The sequence below is a fragment of the Anomaloglossus baeobatrachus genome, chromosome 12, assembly GCF_048569485.1.
Source record: "Anomaloglossus baeobatrachus isolate aAnoBae1 chromosome 12, aAnoBae1.hap1, whole genome shotgun sequence".
In the NCBI taxonomy this organism is placed as follows: domain Eukaryota; kingdom Metazoa; phylum Chordata; class Amphibia; order Anura; family Aromobatidae; genus Anomaloglossus; species Anomaloglossus baeobatrachus.
The window spans coordinates 63636841-63656461 of record NC_134364.1 but is presented as its reverse complement, the minus strand read 5'-3'; the positions used below and the strand labels follow the sequence as shown (position 1 = coordinate 63656461).

Sequence of the window (19621 nt, the reverse complement as noted above, 5' to 3'; positions counted from 1 at the left end):
CTGGAGGCCACACAAAGTATTACACTTAAAAGTGTAAGGCCCCTCCCCTTCTGGCTATACACCCCCAGTGGGATCACTGGCTCACCAGTTTTGTGCTTTGTGCGAAGGAGGCAACACATCCACGCATAGCTCCACTTTTTAGTCAGCAGCAGCTGCTGACTATGTCGGATGGAAGAAAAGAGGACACATATAGTGTCCCCAGCATGCTCCCTTCTCACCCCACTGTATGTCGGAGGTGTTTGTAAGGTTGAGGTACCCATTGCGGGTACGGCGGCAGGAGCCCACATGCTGATTCCTTCCCCATCCCTTTTTACAGGGCTCTGGGTGAAGTGGGATTTACCGGTCTCCAGGCACTGAGACCGTGCTCCATCTACAGCCCCTGGAGAAGATGCTGGATGGAGCGGAGTACATCAGGGACATGGCCCTGCTTCCTCAAGGTACTCTGTGTCCCCGTGCATTTGGCGCTCACACCGCAGCATGCTGGGTGTTGTAGTGCGCCGGGGGACATCAGCGCTGCGGCGCCTGTGCCATGGCCTCATTCAGCTTCGCTGAAGCAGGCTCACTTATGGGAATTGGTCGCGCCGGCCGCTGGGACTGCGGCGCGGCTGGCACTTGTAGTGCGCCGGGGACTTCAGCGCGGCCTGCGCTTTTACGGCGGCCGCGCTGATAACTAGAGTCCCCGGCTTTTGCGGCCTGCTTCCGTTCGTTCCCGCCCCCAGACCTGCCAGTCAGGAGAGGGGCGGGACGCTGGCCACTTCTAGAAATCGGTCGCGCCGGCCGCTGGGACTGCGGCGCGGCTGGCACTTGTGGTGCGCCGGGGACTTCAGCGCGGCCCGCGCTTTTACGGCGGCCGCGCTGATAACTAGAGTCCCCGGCTTTTGCGGCCTGCTTCCGTTCGTTCCCGCCCCCAGACCTGCCAGTCAGGAGAGGGGCGGGACGCTGGCCACCTCTAGGAATCGGTCGCGCCGGCCGCTGGGACTGCGGCGCGGCTGGCACTTGTGGTGCGCCGGGGACTTCAGCGCGGCCCGCGCTTTTACGGCGGCCGCGCTGTTAACTCGAGTCCCCGGCTTCTGGGCCTAGTCTCCCTTCGTTACCGCCCACAGCCCTGACAGTCAGGGTAGGGGCGTGACGCTGCATAGCACAGCAGCGCTGAGAGCTGGAGTCTGTTTTGCATACTCCACCCCTCTCACTGTGTGCACTGTGAATCCGGATTCCCGCACTTTCTCAGGCACGCCCACGGCTTCCTTCTCTACAAGGACGCAGGCAGCCATTAGTGTCAGTTTCTGTACGATAAGAGACAAGTGTGGAAGACCCTGGCATTCTGATAGTCACACAATCGCTGCAACAGGCGTTAAGCAGCACCTGTGGTGCTAACCCCACTAGTGCAGAAGTGCACTTATAGATATGCTTGTACTATATACATTGCACTGTTTGGTCGCACGTTGTATATACCCTCCTGGATTATGCGGAGGAGTTATCAGCATATTCTCTGTGTAAAACAAAGGTGCAGAACCACATGTTTTTTCTATGCAGCCGGTACAGCATGTACGGCTATACGGCCGGCAGGTTACATAGGCTCCCATTGTATGCACTAATGGCCAGGGGATGAGGACGGTGTCTGCAGTATTTACTGACAGTTTTTCTGAGACTATGGCTATGATACTAGAAGCCTAGCAGTCCGGACATGTCTCTCACAATATGGGCACTGTTGAATCATTGATCCATGGCCCCCCTCAGTGTGAACAACTAACAGCTCCAGGAATGTCACACGCATCCCAGAGTCACGGCTCTGCACGGACGTCAGTCCCAGACAGCCTAAGCGGGCTCACTATGAGCGGCCTCGGTTTCATCAGGGTCCTAGCAGAAGGACTCGCTGTGTAATGAGGCGGAAGTAGCGGCTCAGGATTCTGATCCTGAGACCGCTCTCAATCTGGATACACCTGATCGTGACGCCATAGTAAATAATCTTATAGCGTCCATCTATAGAATGTGGGTTATTCTCACAGCTCCTCCAGTGGAGGAGTCAGCTTCACGTATTTTTCTGGACCACTCTGCCTTCAGAGAGGCAGTCCAGGAACACCACGCTTATCCAGATATGCGCTTCTCCAAACGGCTTAGGATACACGTTATCCCTGTCCACTGACTTGGTCAGGGACTGGACCCAGTGTCTCAAGCGGCATCCTCCAATCTCCAGGCTTGTAGCTAGATCCATAGTTGCAGTGGGAGATGGAACTGCTGTTGGCTCCGGCATTCTCTCCCTTGGGGCACTCCAAGCTATTTCAGCTTGTCTTACACAGATTGACACGGTTACACGTACATCTGTGCCGCAGGTGGCATCCTTAACCTCTCAAATGTCTGCATTTGTTTCTTACGCGATTCAGGTTGTCCTGGACTCTGCGATCCGTGCGGCGGTAGCCTCCGCTACTCCGTGTTTTTAAGCAGAGCCTGGTCTGCTCGTTAAGTGAATGGAAGGCAGATTCTGCTTCCAAAAAAGGTTGCCTAACCAGTTGCCTTTTTCTGCTGACCGACTGTTTGGTGAATGTAACCATTAAACAGTCCAGGGGTAAGGATTCATCCTTTCCTCAGCCCGGACACAACAAACCCCAACAGAGCAAGAGGCAGTCGGGGTTTTCGGCCTTTTCGAGGCTCGGGCAGGTCCCATTTTTCCTCGTCCAATGTGGACTCAAAAGGATCAGAGGAGCTCAGATTCTTAGCGGGCTCAGTCTCGCCCAAAAAATCGACAGTCTGAAAACCCGCTTCCAAGGCGGCTTCCTCATGACTTGCGGCCTCGGTCGGTAGCAGGCTCTCCCGCCTTGGCGATATTTAGCTGCCATAGGTCAATGACCATTGAGTGTGAGACATTCTGTCTCACGGGTACAGGATAGAGCTCACTTCTCGTCCTCCAACTCGATTCTTCAGAATTTCTCCACCTCCCGGCCGAGCCGCTGCTCTTCTGCAAACAGGGTACACTCTATAGGCAGAAAGAGTGATGACCCCCGTTCCTCTTCAGGAACAAGGTCACGGTTTTTACCCCAAATTCTTTGCGGTACCTATAACAACGGGCCGTTCCGTCCCGTTCTGGATCTAAAAATGCTCAGCAAGCTCGTGGACACCAGGCGGTTCCGGATGGAATCCCTCCGCCTCAAGGTCCCAAGGATATTTCCTAGCATCATTAGGCATCAAGGATGCTTATCCACACGTGCCGATTGATCCAGAGCACTAGCGTTTCTACGCTTCGTTATAGGAGACGAACACCTTCTGTTCGTAGCTCTACCTTCCGGCTAGCGACAGTCCCACTGGTCTTCGCCAAGGTCAGGGCAGCAGTAGTCACAGTCCTGCACTCTCAGGGTCACTCTGTGATCCCGTATTTAGACGATCTACTTGTCAAGGCACTCTCTTAGGAAACATGCCAACACTGCCCGAACGTTGCGCTGGAGACTCTCTAAAGTTTTGGGTGGATCATCAACTTTTTAAAGTCAGATCCGACCCCGACCCTATCGATAACATATCTAGGCATAGAGTTTCTTACTCTCTCAGCGATAGTGAAGCTTCCGCTAGACAAACAGCATTCACTACGGGCTGCAAGCTCTTCTTTAAGAACCAGTCGGTAAGATGGTAGCAATGGAGGCAGTTCCTTTCGCGCAGTTTTACTGCGTCCACTACAATGGGACATTCTCCGCCAATGGGACGAGGAGTCGACGTCCCTCAACAGAGTCGTCGTTCTTTCTCAGGCGGCCAAGGAATCTCTACGGTGGTGGCTTCTTCCCACCTCTTGGTCAAAAAGAAGGTCCTTCCTATCCCCATCCTGGGCGATAGTTACGACAGACGCGAGTCTATCAGGGTGGGGAGCAGTTTCTCTCCACTACAGCGCTCAGGGTACGTGGACTCAGCAAGAGTCCACCCTTCAGATCAATGTTCTTGAACAGAGCAGTGTATCTTGCCCTACAAACCTTCCAACAGCGGTTGGAAAGCAAGCATATCCGACTTCAGTCGGACAGCTCCACAGCGGTGGCATACATCAACCACCAAGGAAGAACACGCAACCGGCAAGCCTTCCAGGAAGTCCGGCAGATTCTGATGTGGGTGGAAGACACGGCATCCACCATATCCACAATTCACATCCCAAGTGTGGAAACTAGGAAGCTGACTTCCTAAGTCGCTGAGGTGTGGCCGAAAGAGTATGGTCTCCTCACCCGGACGGGTTTCAGGAGATCTGGCGCCGCTGACAGAGGCCGGACGTCGATCTAATGGCGTCACGGCACAACAACAATGTGCCAGCTTCATGGCACGGTTTCACAATCATCGAGCTCTGGCGGCAAACGCCTTAGTTCAGCATTGGTCGCAGTTCCAGCTACCTTAGGTGCCACCTCTGGCATTGTTGCCCAGAGTACTGCGCTAGATCAAGACCGACTGCGGCCGCGCCATCCTCGTCGCTACAGATTGGCCAAGGATGTTGTGGTACTCGGTTCTGTGGTGCCTCACGGTAGGCTAACCGGGGGCACTACCAGACCAATCAGACTGGCTGTCTCAAGGGCCATTCTCCCATTTGAATTCTACGGCCCTCAACCGGATGGTGTGGCATTGAGTCCTGGAACCTAGTGTCGTCAGGATTACCTCAGGACGTGGTTGCCACCATGAGACAGGCTAGCACCCCAACGTCCGCCAAGATTGACCACAGGACGTGGAAGATATTCTTATCTCGGTGCTCGGCGCAGGGTGTTTCTCCCTGGCCGGTTGCATCGTCTATGTTTCCTTCCTTCCTGCAATCTAGGTAGGAAAATGGGTTGTCGCTCAGTTCCCTTTAGGGACAAGTCTCAGCGCTATCTGTATTTTTTCAGAAACGACGACTTCCTCAGGTACGCACGTTCCTACGGGGAGTTTGTCTTCTCAGCACTCCGTACAAGCGGCCGTTAGAGCCCTGAGATCTGAACAAGGTTCTAATTGCTCTCCAGATGCCGCCTTTCGAGCCTTTGAAGGATGTCTCCCTTCCCGCTTTTCACGGGAGGTGGCCTTCTAGTAACGGTCTCGTCTCTTAGGAGAGTGTCCGAGCTAGCAACGCTCTCATACAAACTCCCTTCCTGGTCCTTCACCAGGACAGGGTAGTTCTGCGTCCGGTTCCGGAATTTCTCCCTAAGGTGGTATCCCACTTTCATATCAATCAGGATATCACCTCACCTTCTTTGTGTCCTCGTCCAGTCCATCAATTTTAGAAAGATTTGCATCTGTTGGTTCTGGTGAGAGCACTCAGGTTCTACTTCCCGCATGGCGCTCCTGCGCCACCCGGATGCACTCTTTGTCCTTGTCGCTGGTCGGCGTAAACAGTCGCAAGCTTCCAAGTCCACCCTTGCTCGGGGGATCGAGGAACCAATTCTTGAAACCTACAGTTCTACTGGGCTTCTGGTTCTCTCAAGGCCGAAGGCCCATTCTATCAGAGCCGTGGGTGCATCCTGGACATTACGGCACCAGGCTACGGCTCAGCAGGTGTGTCAGGCACCTACCTGATTGGGTCTGCATACTTTTACCAAGCATTTTCAGGTGCATACCTACGCTTCGGCAGACGCCAGCCTAGGTAGATAAGTCCTTCAGGCGGCAATTGCCCACCTGTAGGAAAGGGCTGTTTGACGGCCCTATCACGAGGTATTCTTTTACCCACCCAGGGACTGCTTTTGGACGTCCCAATTGTCTGGGTCTCCCAATTAGGAGCGAAAAAGAAGAAGGGAATTTTGTTTACTTACCGTAAATTCCTTTTCTTCTAGCTCCAATTGGGAGACCCAGCACCCGCCCTGTTTTCTCTGGGTTTTTCTGTTTTTTCGGGTACACATGTTGTTCATGTGGTATGGTTCAGTTCTCCGATGTTTCCTCGGATTGAATTGGTCTTTAAACCAGTTATTGGCTTTCCTCCTTCTTGCTTTGGCACTAAAACTGGTGAGCCAGTGATCCCACTGGGGGTGTATAGCCAGAAGGGGAGGGGCCTTACACTTTTAAGTGTAATACTTTGTGTGGCCTCCAGAGGCAATAGCTATACACCCAATTGTCTGGGTCTCCCAATTGGAGCTAGAAGAAAAGGAATTTACGGTAAGTAAACAAAATTCCCTTCTTATCATCATCAGTCATTTAGGACAACATTGGATCATTCAGAGATCCTCAATGAACTTCTGGAGTGAGTTTGCTGCACTGAAAGTAAAGGGGACGAATAATATTGCACGCCAAAATTTTCAGTTATTTATTTTTTACAAAAGTTTAAAATTAGCAATACATTTCGTTCAACTTCACAATTGTGTCCCACTTGTTGTTGATTCTTCACCATAACATTAATATTTTTATCTTTGTTTGAAGCCTGAAATGTGGGAAAAGGTTGAAAAATTCAAAGAGGCTGAATACTTTCGCAAGGCACTGTATATGGAGCTGCATAGTTTCTTTGTAACACTTGAGCAGTACTTCTTTCCACTCCCATCTTTATGCCGCGCAGCACTTGTCGGGAAGCCGAAGCCGCATGGAAAAACATTATATTGCAATATTAAGCAGTGTAGCTGTGTATCCAGTACTGGGGTGAGATAAAACACTTGAAGCAGCAGTGTAGCTTCTCTTTCCACTCCCATCTCCATACACTTTTATGATCAGTGAGGTCATTCTAACACTTTTAATTATAAAAAATAAGTGCTCCCTAATGGTGTTCATATTCTTTAAGGGGGTAAAGCCCCTTTTTAAATGGGGATAATTCACTTAATTATATATATATATTTTTTTGTATCTGATCTGCTTTTAGGTATCTTCTAGAAGGCGCCACTCTTTTTAACAAGGAGGAGCACCATTACTCCGCAGCTTTCCAGATCGATGGCTACTGGATGCACTACGACGGCCTTAGGAATGTAAACTTAATACTTCTACACAAACCTCCGGCGCTGCTCCTCCTGTCGTCACTGGTTTACGTACGAGCGGCAGAGAAGTGACCAAGAAAATTAGATTTTCTTTTTTTCTGATATATACTGCATAATCCAATTTTTCCAAAATTGTGAAAAAATGTAATATTTCTTACACACACACACACACACACACACACACACACACACGTATTAGTATGTGTGTGTATGCATGTATATACAGGGGGGTCCAAAAGTAGGTGGACAGTATGTGTAATAGGGTTATGAAGGGGGAGATTTATGAAACATGGTGTAAAGTGAAACTGATTCAGTTGCCCTTAGCAACCAATCAGATTCCACCTTTCATTTTCCAAAGAGTCTGTAAAGAATTAAAAGTGGAATCTGATTGGTTGCTAAGGGCAACCGAGTCAGTTTCACTTTACACCATGTTTCATAAATCTCCCCCTTCATAACCCTATTACACATACTGTCCACCTACTTTTAGACCACCCTGTATATACATGCATACACACACATACTAATACGTGTGTGTGCGTGTGTAAATATAGATAGATAGATATATATACATATATATATATATATATATATATATATATATATATATATATATATATATATATATATATATATATATATATATATATATATATATATATATATATATATATATATATTCATATGTTTATATAGATACATACATATACACACAAATTAGTATATGTGTATAAAAGAAAAGATATTACTGTATTATTTTACAATTTTGGAAAAAATTGCTTTTATATATTTTTCTTTTTTAAAGTTACATTTTTGTAATTGGCTATACATTGATCATATTGGTGCTAAAAGAAAAAAAAATTGCTCTAGCAGCTCCGTATCCTCTACAAAGTAGACACAAGGCAATTGAGTCTCCTCTCCCATAGATGTGTATGAAGCCGGTCATGTTATCAAGACTCAAGTTGTCTTTTATATTAGGAGGTTTTGGTGACTTCATGGTTTTTTGAGCTTTTACGTTTCGCCCTGTAGACGGGTGTCAGACTCGCTTGATAGATGGAGATGGCTCTGATGTTGCATTTGCAGCACGGGACACATTTGCCTCCAGTTGAAGCGTATGACCCCAGAGTAGCGTTATATACGTATAGGGTACAGGAAAAAAGTTAGTTAATTTATATTATACTGCAGAGCTGTAATTGTAATTCTGCTGGTTTCACAGTGGGGAGAGATTTAAGAAGATAAACCCAGCACCACGTGTCCACAAAAAATATAATGGAGACGTACTATTTTTTTTTTTTTTATTCCAAATCACAGATCCATGGGCGATTTTTATATATATATATATATATATATATATATATATATATATATATATATATATATATATATATATATATATATATATATATATATAATATATATTGTTTATTTAACAAACCCGTAGGTGATATTTTTCCCATGGGTTTGTGACAATCACGTTAATGTGACGACATTAGAATGTAAGCTGTTCCCGGTCCCATTTTTTTTTTTTTATTTTTTTTTAATCAGTGTTTTGCAGTAATGGAAAAATAAATGAGATTGTTTAAGTTTCATTTCCATACTTTTTTGTTTTTGTTTTTTTGTTTTTTTTTATTTTTCCAGCATTTTTTTTTTTTACTACACATTATTCCTTGCAGAGATCAAAATAACTTGAAAAGTAAAATAAAAAAATATATTTTTTTTTCTGCTGTGGTTTTGTGAGCATGCAGGAAAAAAAAGGGCATCACAAAGGCCACTTGTGCACATATCCATATAGTTTAGACTAGGGGTTTTTGCAGTTTTCCAATAATGACCACCAGAATTGTGATTGCAGCTCTGAAGGATAATACGAACTGGGTAAATCTGAAAAAAAACAAAGAAAAGATCATTAAGCCCAGAGAAAAATGGGAAACTTTAGCAGAAAATTAACACTTTTGTTCCTTTTAAGGGGTTGTTCCATCTAGACACCCCCTGTCCTTATGCCTTATAGAAGATGGTAGCAGGAGTTTGTCTAAAAGGTCGTCTACAACTGATTTTAAAGGGGGTATGTATGTTTCTGCGCCACCGATAGGTAGGTTTCGGCCCCCTCGTGGATACAAGAGGTGGAACGTGCTTCAATATGCTGTATCCTGTGGATATAGAGTGGGGGGGTCTTAATCTAATTGTCAGTTTCCCCTTTTACGACTTATTGTATGATTTTATTTTTTTGATCAGTGTGCATTGAGGGAAGCAAATCTTAGAGTAATCTTCAGAATGAAATCATGACAGGTAAAATGTATCGGAGCAATAATAATGGTATCGGGTCACAGAATGTACAGGGTTTTCATGGCGGCCAATAATGTAAGAATATACGGGTCCTTTTATTTTTCTTCCACCCTTTACGCAGCTCTTCTCTCCAACCTCAGCACCAGGGAAGTCAGTGAAGATGTCTCCTTTCAGAGGCTAGGAAGAGTAGGCAGACCCGTACCGATGGTGTAGCCAATATGCCATTTGTCCCGGTTTAATGCCTTTACGCCACATGCACACAACGCGTTTTGGACACAGACGTTCCTGCATCGTGTTTGAAGCAGAAGACTCTTCCCGAGGTGTTTACCCCGAGTCGTCTTTTTGGATAATCTGTCACAGGTCATAAGGTCAGCAAGACTTTGGGCTCGGGGGTATTGTGGCTCAGGAGGGTCGGCAATACTGTGACCTTTTAAGGGTGACGCAGCGGGCGACAGTAAGCCTGCCGGCAGGCTCCGTTGCGCCCGCTGACGGTTGATGCTATAGACTTCAAGAAAATTGAAGCTGTGCGTGTGTAGATTCTTGAAGTCTTATCGGGTTAACCACTCAACGGAGCCTGCCAGCAGGCTCAATGGGGCTCGCCGTCTGTCGGTAGGCTCAATGGTGCACACTGCGACACCCCTAAGCACCCAGTATTGCCGACACTCCTGAGCCGCAACAGCCCCGAGCCATAATATCGCCAAACTTCCATCCTGTGACCACCGCGCCGACCTAGTAAGCTTTATCCGAGTTAGAAGACGCAGCCCTATTTTCTCCTCTGTTTTTTGCGGAACAAGTACGTCTTATAATCGAAAAGTGGGGCCCTCACTCAAGTATGAGCCGAGGGGGATTTTCTTTTTTTAGCATAAAAAATGTACACAAGTATATACAGTACTTTTTTTTTTTTTTTTCTTTAAGTTGAAGAGGTTGTCTGCTGCTTTAACATTGATAGCCTATCCCTAGGATAGGTCATCAATGTCTGATCTTCCGGGGTCCTAAACCGTGCACCCCCGCCGGTCAGCTGTTCTCGGCGCCACAGCGGGCAGATGGAAATGCTCAGATGAGGAGCTGCCCCGTCATTCAAATCATTAGAAGGCAGATGTGCAGTACCCAGTCACGGCCACTATCAAAAGAAGGGGCAGCTGCGGAACTGAGCATTTCCTGCTGGCACTGAGAACAGCTGATCGGCGGGATGTCTGAGACCTTGATGACCTATCCGAAGGATACACCATCAATCTAAAAGTATTGGACAACCCCCTTAAGGATTTGATATATATAGTGGTTTAAAATTATATTTTAATCATTAAAGAAAATAAAATGTCTTGTTGATCAAATTACCTCTATCCTTTTTAGCTTCCAGGACCCCCAGTGAGAAATTGATCTTTTTTTTTTTGGGGTGGGGGGCCTTTCGATCAGCCATACAGTCTTCCTGCAAAGTAAACGTAGCCGTTCATGACATGCCAAGTGCATAAATACACATGTAATATAGGGATTGTTTAACAGGGCAGTAGACTGGGAGACCCTGATGGGACAGTAGATGGGGAGACCCTGATGGGACAACTCCTCTTCCCCCTTTTAAAGAGGTTCTCCAAATTTCTACAAGGTGTGTATGGTAATACAGCTCTTATTTTTGGAAGAAAGCGGCTATTTCTTCCATAGTAGCATATACCATCCAACCACTGAATTATGGTGAAGTGTCTGTCTGTGCCTTCCATTTATTTGCACAACCATTGTCTATTTCTATGGACGTTTCCAGCTCAGGGAGAAACGCGGCAGTACCATAGTACTAGTAAAATAAAGGGAACCTGGTGCACTGCGCAGACTATAATCTGGGCCCCCGGCGCCCTGAATTGTAGGTCTCTGCCTTGTGGGTACATGGCACAGTGTCCGCCTAAAAAAAAAAAAATACCTCCAAAGCTGCCAATCTCAGACGTTTGGGGGGGAAAAAGGGAATTTTGCTAAAACAAATGATAATTTTGTACATTTTGAATTCTTTCTATTTCGATTTGCAAACACTGGGTTACGGTTTTTGTTACAATCTGTGTATTAAACCTTTCACGCTCCTGGTATAATAAGGGCTTGTCGCTTCACACTTGGCATCCAAGAAGAATGATCGGACTATGATAGTTCTACAATGTAAAAAAATTTCTCTCGCTCGATGATTGGATGGAAATACTATGCAATATTTTTTGTAATACTTTGTATACTAAAGATTTTTTTTTCTTTTTTTTTTTTTTTTAAATAAAATTTATATTTAAAACTTTTATTTTGTTTTATTGGGTTGGTATATGTGGGTGGTTTAGGTTTCCAGTGGTGTATGGGGTAAGTTTTTAGTCCTTCTTCACCTAAGATGGTTTTCTTAAGTGAAAAGGTCTTAAGATATGTCAGAAATTGGTTATGTATACCCTGACTCATGTGTCCTGCAGAACCGTGAGGATCCAGGTCCTGAGACACCCAACAATCGCCCTTCAGCGCTCTGCTTGCCAGACAGACGCCATGACCTCCTGCGTGAGCATGCACAGAGCGATTTCCGTGCGCTTCTCTGTATATGGCTGCATAGACTTTCTGCAGGAGCTCGGTGGTTCTGCCTGCTGAGCAGAAGACTATGAAGCAGATTTTGAAGTAATTGAGGAGGGATGTCTAAAGACCCAAATCTCCACTGATGTGCGGGACAAGTGAGTTGGTGTTTAAACAGGAAAAAAAAAATTATCTATCTATGTATAGGTGGATTTTATGGTTGTCCACATGATGTAAATTGTGATTCCTCAGACCAGGCTGACATCTTCCATTGCTCCTTCGTTCAGTTTTCACTGTATTCACTTTTGGCTGTGGATAACCTCAACATTTGCCCACGGACTTGTTTTCAGCTACAGTGCCCCATACACAACAAACATGGATGCTCTGAGTTTCCCAACACTTCCCTCTACTGGTCACGATACTCTGCGTCTACCGACACCTTTCTCCCCTGGTCACGACACTTTACGTCTCCTGACACCTTTCTCCCCTGGTCACGACACTCTACGTCTTGCCACACCTTTCTCCCCTGGTCACGACACTCTACGTCTCGCCACACCTTTCTCCCCTGGTCACGACACTCTACGTCTCGCCACACCTTTCTCCCCTGGTCACGACACTCTACGTCTCGCCACACCTTTCTCCCCTGGTCATGACTGTCTGTGTTTACAGACAACTTTCCCTACTGGCCGTCATGCATTACCTCTCCCAACACCTTTCCCTCCCAGCCGTGATGCTCCCTACACCTTTCCCACTAGAAGTGATGCTCTGCGTCTCCTGACACCTTTCCCTACCAGCCACAACCATGACGCTCTGCATCTCCCAACATCTTTCCCTCCTGTCCGCGATGCTATGCGTCTTCCAACACCTTTCCATACTAGCCGCCACACTGTGTTTCTTCCGATATCTTTCTTTCCTAGCCATGATGTTCCGCGTCTCCAGGTACCTCACTCTTTTAGCCATGACGCTCTGCACCTCCCTATACCTTGGTAATGGTCGGGGGTCTTGGACAGAAGAAGCGTCGGGGGGGCTCAGCTGAGCTCTCACATGCCGGCGGCCGGGCGCTCAGCTGAACGTTCGGCCACCGAGAAGCAAAATAAAGTTTCTGTGATTTAAAAAAAAAAAAAATGAGCATGCGCAGTGAAAAATAAAGGTTTCCGCCGCTCAAAAAAACGTTACATGCGTTCCCTCCGCCCGACGCAGTGTCAAAATAACGACGCTGCGTCGTCCAGTGGATGCAACGCTAACACTTGCGTTACAGTGCGTCGTCCATACAAGTCTATGGAGACTAGCGCAGTGCGTTAACGCACTGCGCTATTCTCCATAGTGACGGACTGCGCTGAACGCAAGTGTGAAAGTCCCCAAAGAAAGATGAGAAAAGAGGAAATGTAGGGGGAGAGGGAAAAGAAAAGAAGGACCAAGAAGATGTCTCGTCTGGGTCGTGTGCAGCCCCTACCACTTTTGTTTTGTGGAATGGACAATCACAGAGGTCTCACGCCACCAACTGAAGCTTGAAGCTATAGTACCAGATCTGGTGTCTCTGTATACATAATCCACGGCACCCACAGCCTGAACACTCGCTCCCCCGACTCTGATGCCTGGCCGACCAGCTCCTCCATCCTATAGATCTGGTTAATCTCGGCCACCAGTTCAGCCCGCGAGGGGACTTTGGTCTGCCTCCAGTACCTTGGGATTAATCTCCTTGCCCCCGTCAAAAAATGCCTTAACAGGCTTCTCTTGAAGTTGGCGATCGAGATATTGCTTAAGGATAGAAGAGTCAGTTCCGGCGTCGGCTCAAACACAGTGGATAACACTTTATTCAAAAGGGCAAAACATGTCTAGCCAAAAATATTGTATGAGAGGACAAGACCACCACATGTGGATGTATGAGCCTCTATCGTTGGAGCATCTCCAGCATTCTTCAGATGGGAACATGGAATGAATTCTGGAGGGGCAGCGATACCACCTAGAAACTATTTTGTAGCCCCGCTCCTGTGACGCCACATCCAGCGACGACTTGTGGGTAAAGAGTAATATTTTTGAGCGTTCCTCATGCGTAAGAGGTCTCCCCAAATCCACCTCCCATTTCAAGAAGAAAAGGGCATCATCCTCCCGTCCAGACAACTCAATCTGGAACATTTTGTATAGCAGGGCAATAGTGTGTTCCAGAGGCTCTCCCCCCAGACACAGAGACTCAAAGGGCGTCAAGGGCCTATAAAAGTTATTTTGTGGTGAAAGGGAGTTAATAAAGCTCTTCAATTGCTCATAACCAAGCCAAGTTCCTGCGGGAGTGCGGTTGTCAGGGAAGAAAGAATGAAGGGGCCTCATACCCACATTGGACACTAGATCCCTCATTATGGACATGATGCCTCTGGACATGTGAAGAAATATGTTGTCTGGTAAATCTGTCGGGAGTAGAGAATTATTGTGTAAAGGTGTCAGTGGTCCAGGTATAGTGAAAATGCCCAGGAGTGCTTTCAAACTCCTGAGAAATGAGGACAAGCTCTTTACGAGGAACGGCCTAGCCTGAGTGCACGGGTGCGAAGGGGCTGGCGACCACAACTCTACGAGAGGGGCGCAGTCTGTCTGAGATATCTCCACCTCCACCCAGCGCTTGGAGGATTTGTTATGGTAGAGATCCAGAAGGCATGCTCCCAATGCAGCAAGGTGATATTTTTTTATGTCTGGAAGGCCTCCCGCCCCGCAAGTCTAGGCTGGTTCAGGACTCCATAGGCCAGCCGAGGGCGTCTGTGTGCCTAGATGAATCTGGTTATGGCCATTTTTAATCATGAAAAAAGGGAAGCTGGCAAGGGTATAGGAATTGCCTGAAAAAAATATAACAGGCGAGGCAGAATATCCATCTTTATGGCATTTATCCTGCCTAACCAGGATATTGGCAGCTTATTCAATTTCAGGAGATCCGCCTCTATCTTCCCCAAAACTTTAAGGATATTAACTCCGTACAAGGACGAGACATCAGCAGTCAAGTCAATGCCAAGATATGACAATGATTTCCCTTGCCACCTAAAGGGGAACGACACTCGAAGCTGATCTATCACCTGGTGCGCGAGGGAAATATAAAGCATGTCCGACTTGTGCATGTTTATTTTAAAATTGCTCAGAGAGCCAAATCTGTGTAGTTCCAACATAATGTTCGGTAGGCTCGTTACTGGATTTGTTATGAACACCATCAAGTCGTCTGAGAAGAGAGCTAGTTTATCCTCCCTGCGCGGAGCCGGGACCCCTTTAATTGATTGGTTGGACCTTATTGCCACAGCCAAGTGTTCCATTGTGAGAACATAGAGCAGGGGGGACAACGGGCACCCCTGCCGCGTTCCGTTCTTGATGTCAAAGGAATGGGAAATACCCCCGTTAACCTTAATATGAGCAGAGGGGTTCGTGTATAAAGCCGAGATCCTATGTAGCAAGTTTGCTGCAGACCTGCCGCCTCAAGGACCTGGAACATGAACTCCCAGTGCACTCTGTCAAAGGCCTTTTCTGCGTCCACTGAAAGGATGCACGTGGGTAATCCAGTCCTCCGCACTATATCAATCAGGGATATTGCACGTATTGTGTTATCTCTTGATTCTCGTCCTCTAACAAATCCTACTTGATCAGTGCTAATCAGACGGGGAAGAAGCGGCTGCAGTCTATTTGAGATGAGCTTGGCATACATTTTAATATCTATATTGATCAATGATATTGGTCTATAGCTCCCGCACTGGGAGGGGTCTTTACCTGGCTTGGGGAAGACAATTATGTGGGCAGCCAGCGCCTGTTTCGGGAAGGATCTGACATTGGATACGTAATTACAAGTGGACAAAAATTGGGGGCTCAATTGGTCAATAAAGCGCTTATAGAAACCCGCTGTAAACCCATCAGGCCCTGGGCTTTTCCCAATCTTTAAATCTTTAATGACGTCTGTTACCTCCTCTAATGAGAAGTCCTCCTCTAGGCCTGTGGTTATTATTGGGTCCAGCTCTGGTAATTTGGTAGAGCGAATATACGTTTTTATTTTCTCTACTAATTGTTGTTTAGGGAGGTCAGAAAAATTACCCTTAATATTGTATAAATTTTGATAATATTCCCTAAAGCATTGTAATATCCCCTTTATGTTTTGGATTTTTTCCCCCTGTTTATCATTTATGAGTGGTACGTGAGTAGCCAAGTTGCGTGGGTGTAGTGCTCTGGACAGAAACCTGCCGCTCCTATTCCCATACTGGTAGAACCTGCCCTTAAGTCTTTCCCTCCAGCATCGTGTTCTCTGGTCTAAGATGGACAGTAGTTTCTGCCTGGCTGTAGATAATTGACCAAATATGTCCTGCGCATTTGTGCGTTTGTGGGCGGACTCCATGTCAGGGATCTGGGAAGAAAGCGTTTTGATCTCCTCCGTTCTTTCCTTTTTAAGCCGACTGCCATGTTTTATGAGGACTCCTCTCAGGACACATTTTAATGCCTCCCACTTCATGGATGGGGCAGATTGGTCAGCTATGTGATCCAGTGTGAAGTTTGAGATTGTCTGGGTCACATCTGCCAAGCATAACGTATCCTGCAATAAGTTCTCATTGAGGCGCCATGTGAATCCTGACCTTTCTGCTTTGCCAAGTTGTATGGAAAGATATATAGGGGCGTGGTCAGACCAAAGGATGGAGCCTATCTTTGTGTTTAAGTGGAAATCTAGGAGCATCTGGGATATGAAGAAATAGTCAATCCTGCTGTAAAGTCGGTGTGTCATGGAGTAGTACGTGTAGTCTCTCGTGTCTGGGTGAAGAACCCTCCAGGCGTCCACCAACTTCAGACCCTGCAGCTGTCTTTTAACTTTATGTATAGAGGAGTGCGGATATGAGGACTTACTCGAGGAGACATCTACGGACGGATCCATTGGCAAATTGAAGTCGCCACCGAGTATCACAGGAAGGGAAACTGCGAAGTCCTCCAGTAATGTCCGACATCTGGCTCCAAACCCCTGCTGGTCCTTGTTGGGAAAGTACACATTAGCTATCACAAAATTGTGGGATGCCCATTAATCTCTCAGAAAGACGTACCTGCCCAATAGATCAATGAGCGACCCTAAAACCTCAGGAGTGAAAGACTTGTGGAAGGTTATGGACGTCCCGAGGGACTTGGAGTCTGGGCAAGTGCTGACTGGATAGAATTTAGATGAGCACCGAGGCACCGAATCTTGCCTAAAGTATGTCTCTTGGAGTAGTAACATGGAGACACGCTGTTTATGGTTATTATAACTTATTTGACTTCTTTTGTGAGAGATGTTAAGCCCCTTTACGTTCAGAGAGCAAAACTTGAGACTATTCATTGTGTCTGAGTAGGGTAAACAAACTGATATTTGGTACTGCCACGACTGCCCAGACGAGAAAGAGAGGGAAAAAGTGAGAAAGCATAGACAAAGGTAGAAGACATAAGATAAAAAACATTAATAGCAGACCTTGCACAAAAGCGCTTGTCTCGACCGGAATGTGCCTAAGGAGAACAGTAATGTCTGTTCTGCGCACTGTGAAGGGGGAGAAGAAGCCAAAAACAGTGCTCACTCTCTCACTGACCCTCCCAGCCATTCAAACATAATATAATAACATTGGGGTATTGGGGTAGTGCAACTTGAACCATTATGGCAATGAAGCCATCAACATATACTTTAACAGTAACTTAATTGTTAAACCTTAAACATTAGCAGAGATCGTGCAGCGTACTGCGAAGGAGAGTAGGGGTGGAGGGTGAAGTGGGGGATTGGAGAAGGTGAACTGGTGAGTGAGGGGGAAGTAATGGAAGAAAGGGGGGGGCAGAGGGGAGAGAAGAGAGAGGGAGGGGGGGAGAGGGAGGGGGGAGAGGAGAGAGGGGGAGAAGGGAGGGGGAGGAGGGGAAAAGGGGGTAAGAGGGGGAGAAGGGGGGAGGGAGAGGAAGGGAGAAGGAAGAGGTTTGTTTGATTTTTGTTTTGTTTTTTTTGTGCAGGAAGAGATAGCAAAGTCACAGACTATCTAATGTTATTCTGACTTCCCAAAAAAAGGTACAAACAGCTCACGAATCTCCATGTCACATTATTAATGGGTAGAAGAGGAGAAATCATGGCATCCCTGTTTTAGGACCAGCGAAAGGGATGTAATGAGACCCAATAGGTCTGTCTTCCAACCACTTGTGGATGGTGATCCTGAAACTTTTAAATATCAAAGGAGATCTCAAGAAGGGGACCTCTGCGGCTCCATTGGGGTCTATTTGGGGTTTTTCTGTCTGTTCCTCGATCCTGAGGCCTCTTACCAATTGGGTGGAATTGGCAGGTGTAGGATTTTTGGCCAGTCAGGTAGATCTGTCATTGGTAACTCAAATGTTCCAAGGAACTTAGGAAGGTCCCCAAGGGACCGAAATATTGCCGACTTGCCCTCCTTTCTAGCCACCAATAGAAAGGGGTAGTCCCATCTGTATAATATATTTTTGTCCTGGAGTTGATCCAGCAGGGGGCACAAGGCCCTCCTCAGCATGAGGGTGCGCCTGGTTAGGTCAGGGAGCAGTGTAATCTGAGAATCCTGGAAAGCAATTTGGCCTTTTGATCTGGTGCTGCCATAATGCGTTCCTTGGTTTTATACAAGTGCACCCGACATATCACATCTCTGGGCTGTGCGTTGTTGGGTGGTTTGGGCCCCAAGGCTCTATGAATGCTATCTAATTCAACAGTGGTTACCTGATCACCCCCCAAGATCTGCATGAATATCTGCTGTGCTGCGACATCTAAATTGGATGATGGCACTGATTCCTGAAGTCCACGTATGTGGATATTATTCCACCTATTGCGGTTTTCCTGGTCTTCCAGGCCTGCCTCCAGTTCCTCCAGCCTGGCAGAGTGATGGTTAAGTATTTCATGGTGCTGCCTTAACTCTGACAGAGCTGCATCCTGTGTGCTCTCCACCCCCTCCACTCTCTCTGTGAACTCCCACTGCACCACATGTATCTCTTGCTTGTGTTGAGGAGAGCCATAAGATGAAATACTTAATTAACCTCTGGACATAGAGCACTATGAGAAGTGTGTTCAATTAAATCAATTCTCTATGCATAAGCCAGTCACTTTTCAGAGGAAGCCAAGATGGCCCCCGATGACATCACAGACCCTACCATCAGCATGGATCCACCAGATGAAGTCCCTCCCATCACCATGGATTGATCCACTAAAATCAGACCCGCCCATCAACAGCAACACAGATCTCCCCATTGGCTAGCCCATGAACTGTCCCACTAATTGGGCATATCTGAACTTGTGTACGCCCCTAGCCTATATCAGAGACCGCACGGGTTCTCCTGGTCTGTTCGGTGCTATCTTTACTGTGATCAAGAACAGATTTCACATCCGACTGTGTCTGGTGTGAATTCTTTACGCATGCACTTGGTCTACAACCATTTCACCAGGCAGTAGGCAACTAGTGATCTCTGGTTAAGAGTTCACCCTAACACTTGTAGGTGTTCTCCAGCCTGCACACTAGCTTTTCCAAATCATGTTTGGTGGGGAGAGATTTAATGTATTTACTATATCACGGAGATTCACCTCCTCAGAGTCCATTTCATTCTCACTGGAATCCTGATAAGTGGTGACTGGGAAATCTCCTACCTCTGAGACATGCTTCAGTGAGAAGTGTTGTTGTTTCCCTGCCGTCGCCATCTTGGCCTGAGCAGCTCGTGTTTGAGTGGGGGTGCTGGAGGCCAGGAAGCGATCCATCCTGCTTGTCCCGTTCTCCGGATCCGCTGCTTGTTTGAGGGAACGTCTGGGTCTGCCCATGTGAGGTTTGGGCTCAGCTGCACCACCTGTAAGAGGCTGAAAGGGCGGCCTGGGCACAGAGCTAAGGAGATGTGTGTCTCACTCTGCCAATGCCCCCCGCCACCCACTTTTATTTTTTCATACTTTTTTTAATATCTTTTTATCATTCCTCCGAAGGAATTTGAACCTAGGGTTGTCTGCT

At 47.0% G+C, this 19621-nt stretch overlaps 1 protein-coding gene across 2 annotated transcripts in view; it reads left to right on the top strand.

Moving 5' to 3' along the window:
* The window catches only part of DORIP1 (dopamine receptor interacting protein 1), a 37971-nt gene extending 30909 nt beyond the window's left edge, over positions 1-7062 (top strand). For both annotated transcript variants that reach the window (XM_075331094.1, XM_075331093.1), the window contains one exon: positions 6767-7062. In XM_075331094.1, coding sequence (XP_075187209.1) covers positions 6767-6950 — 184 coding nt within the window. In that variant the 3' untranslated portion in view covers positions 6951-7062. The remainder of the gene's footprint in view (positions 1-6766) is intronic.
* The last annotated feature ends 12559 nt before the right edge of the window (positions 7063-19621 follow it).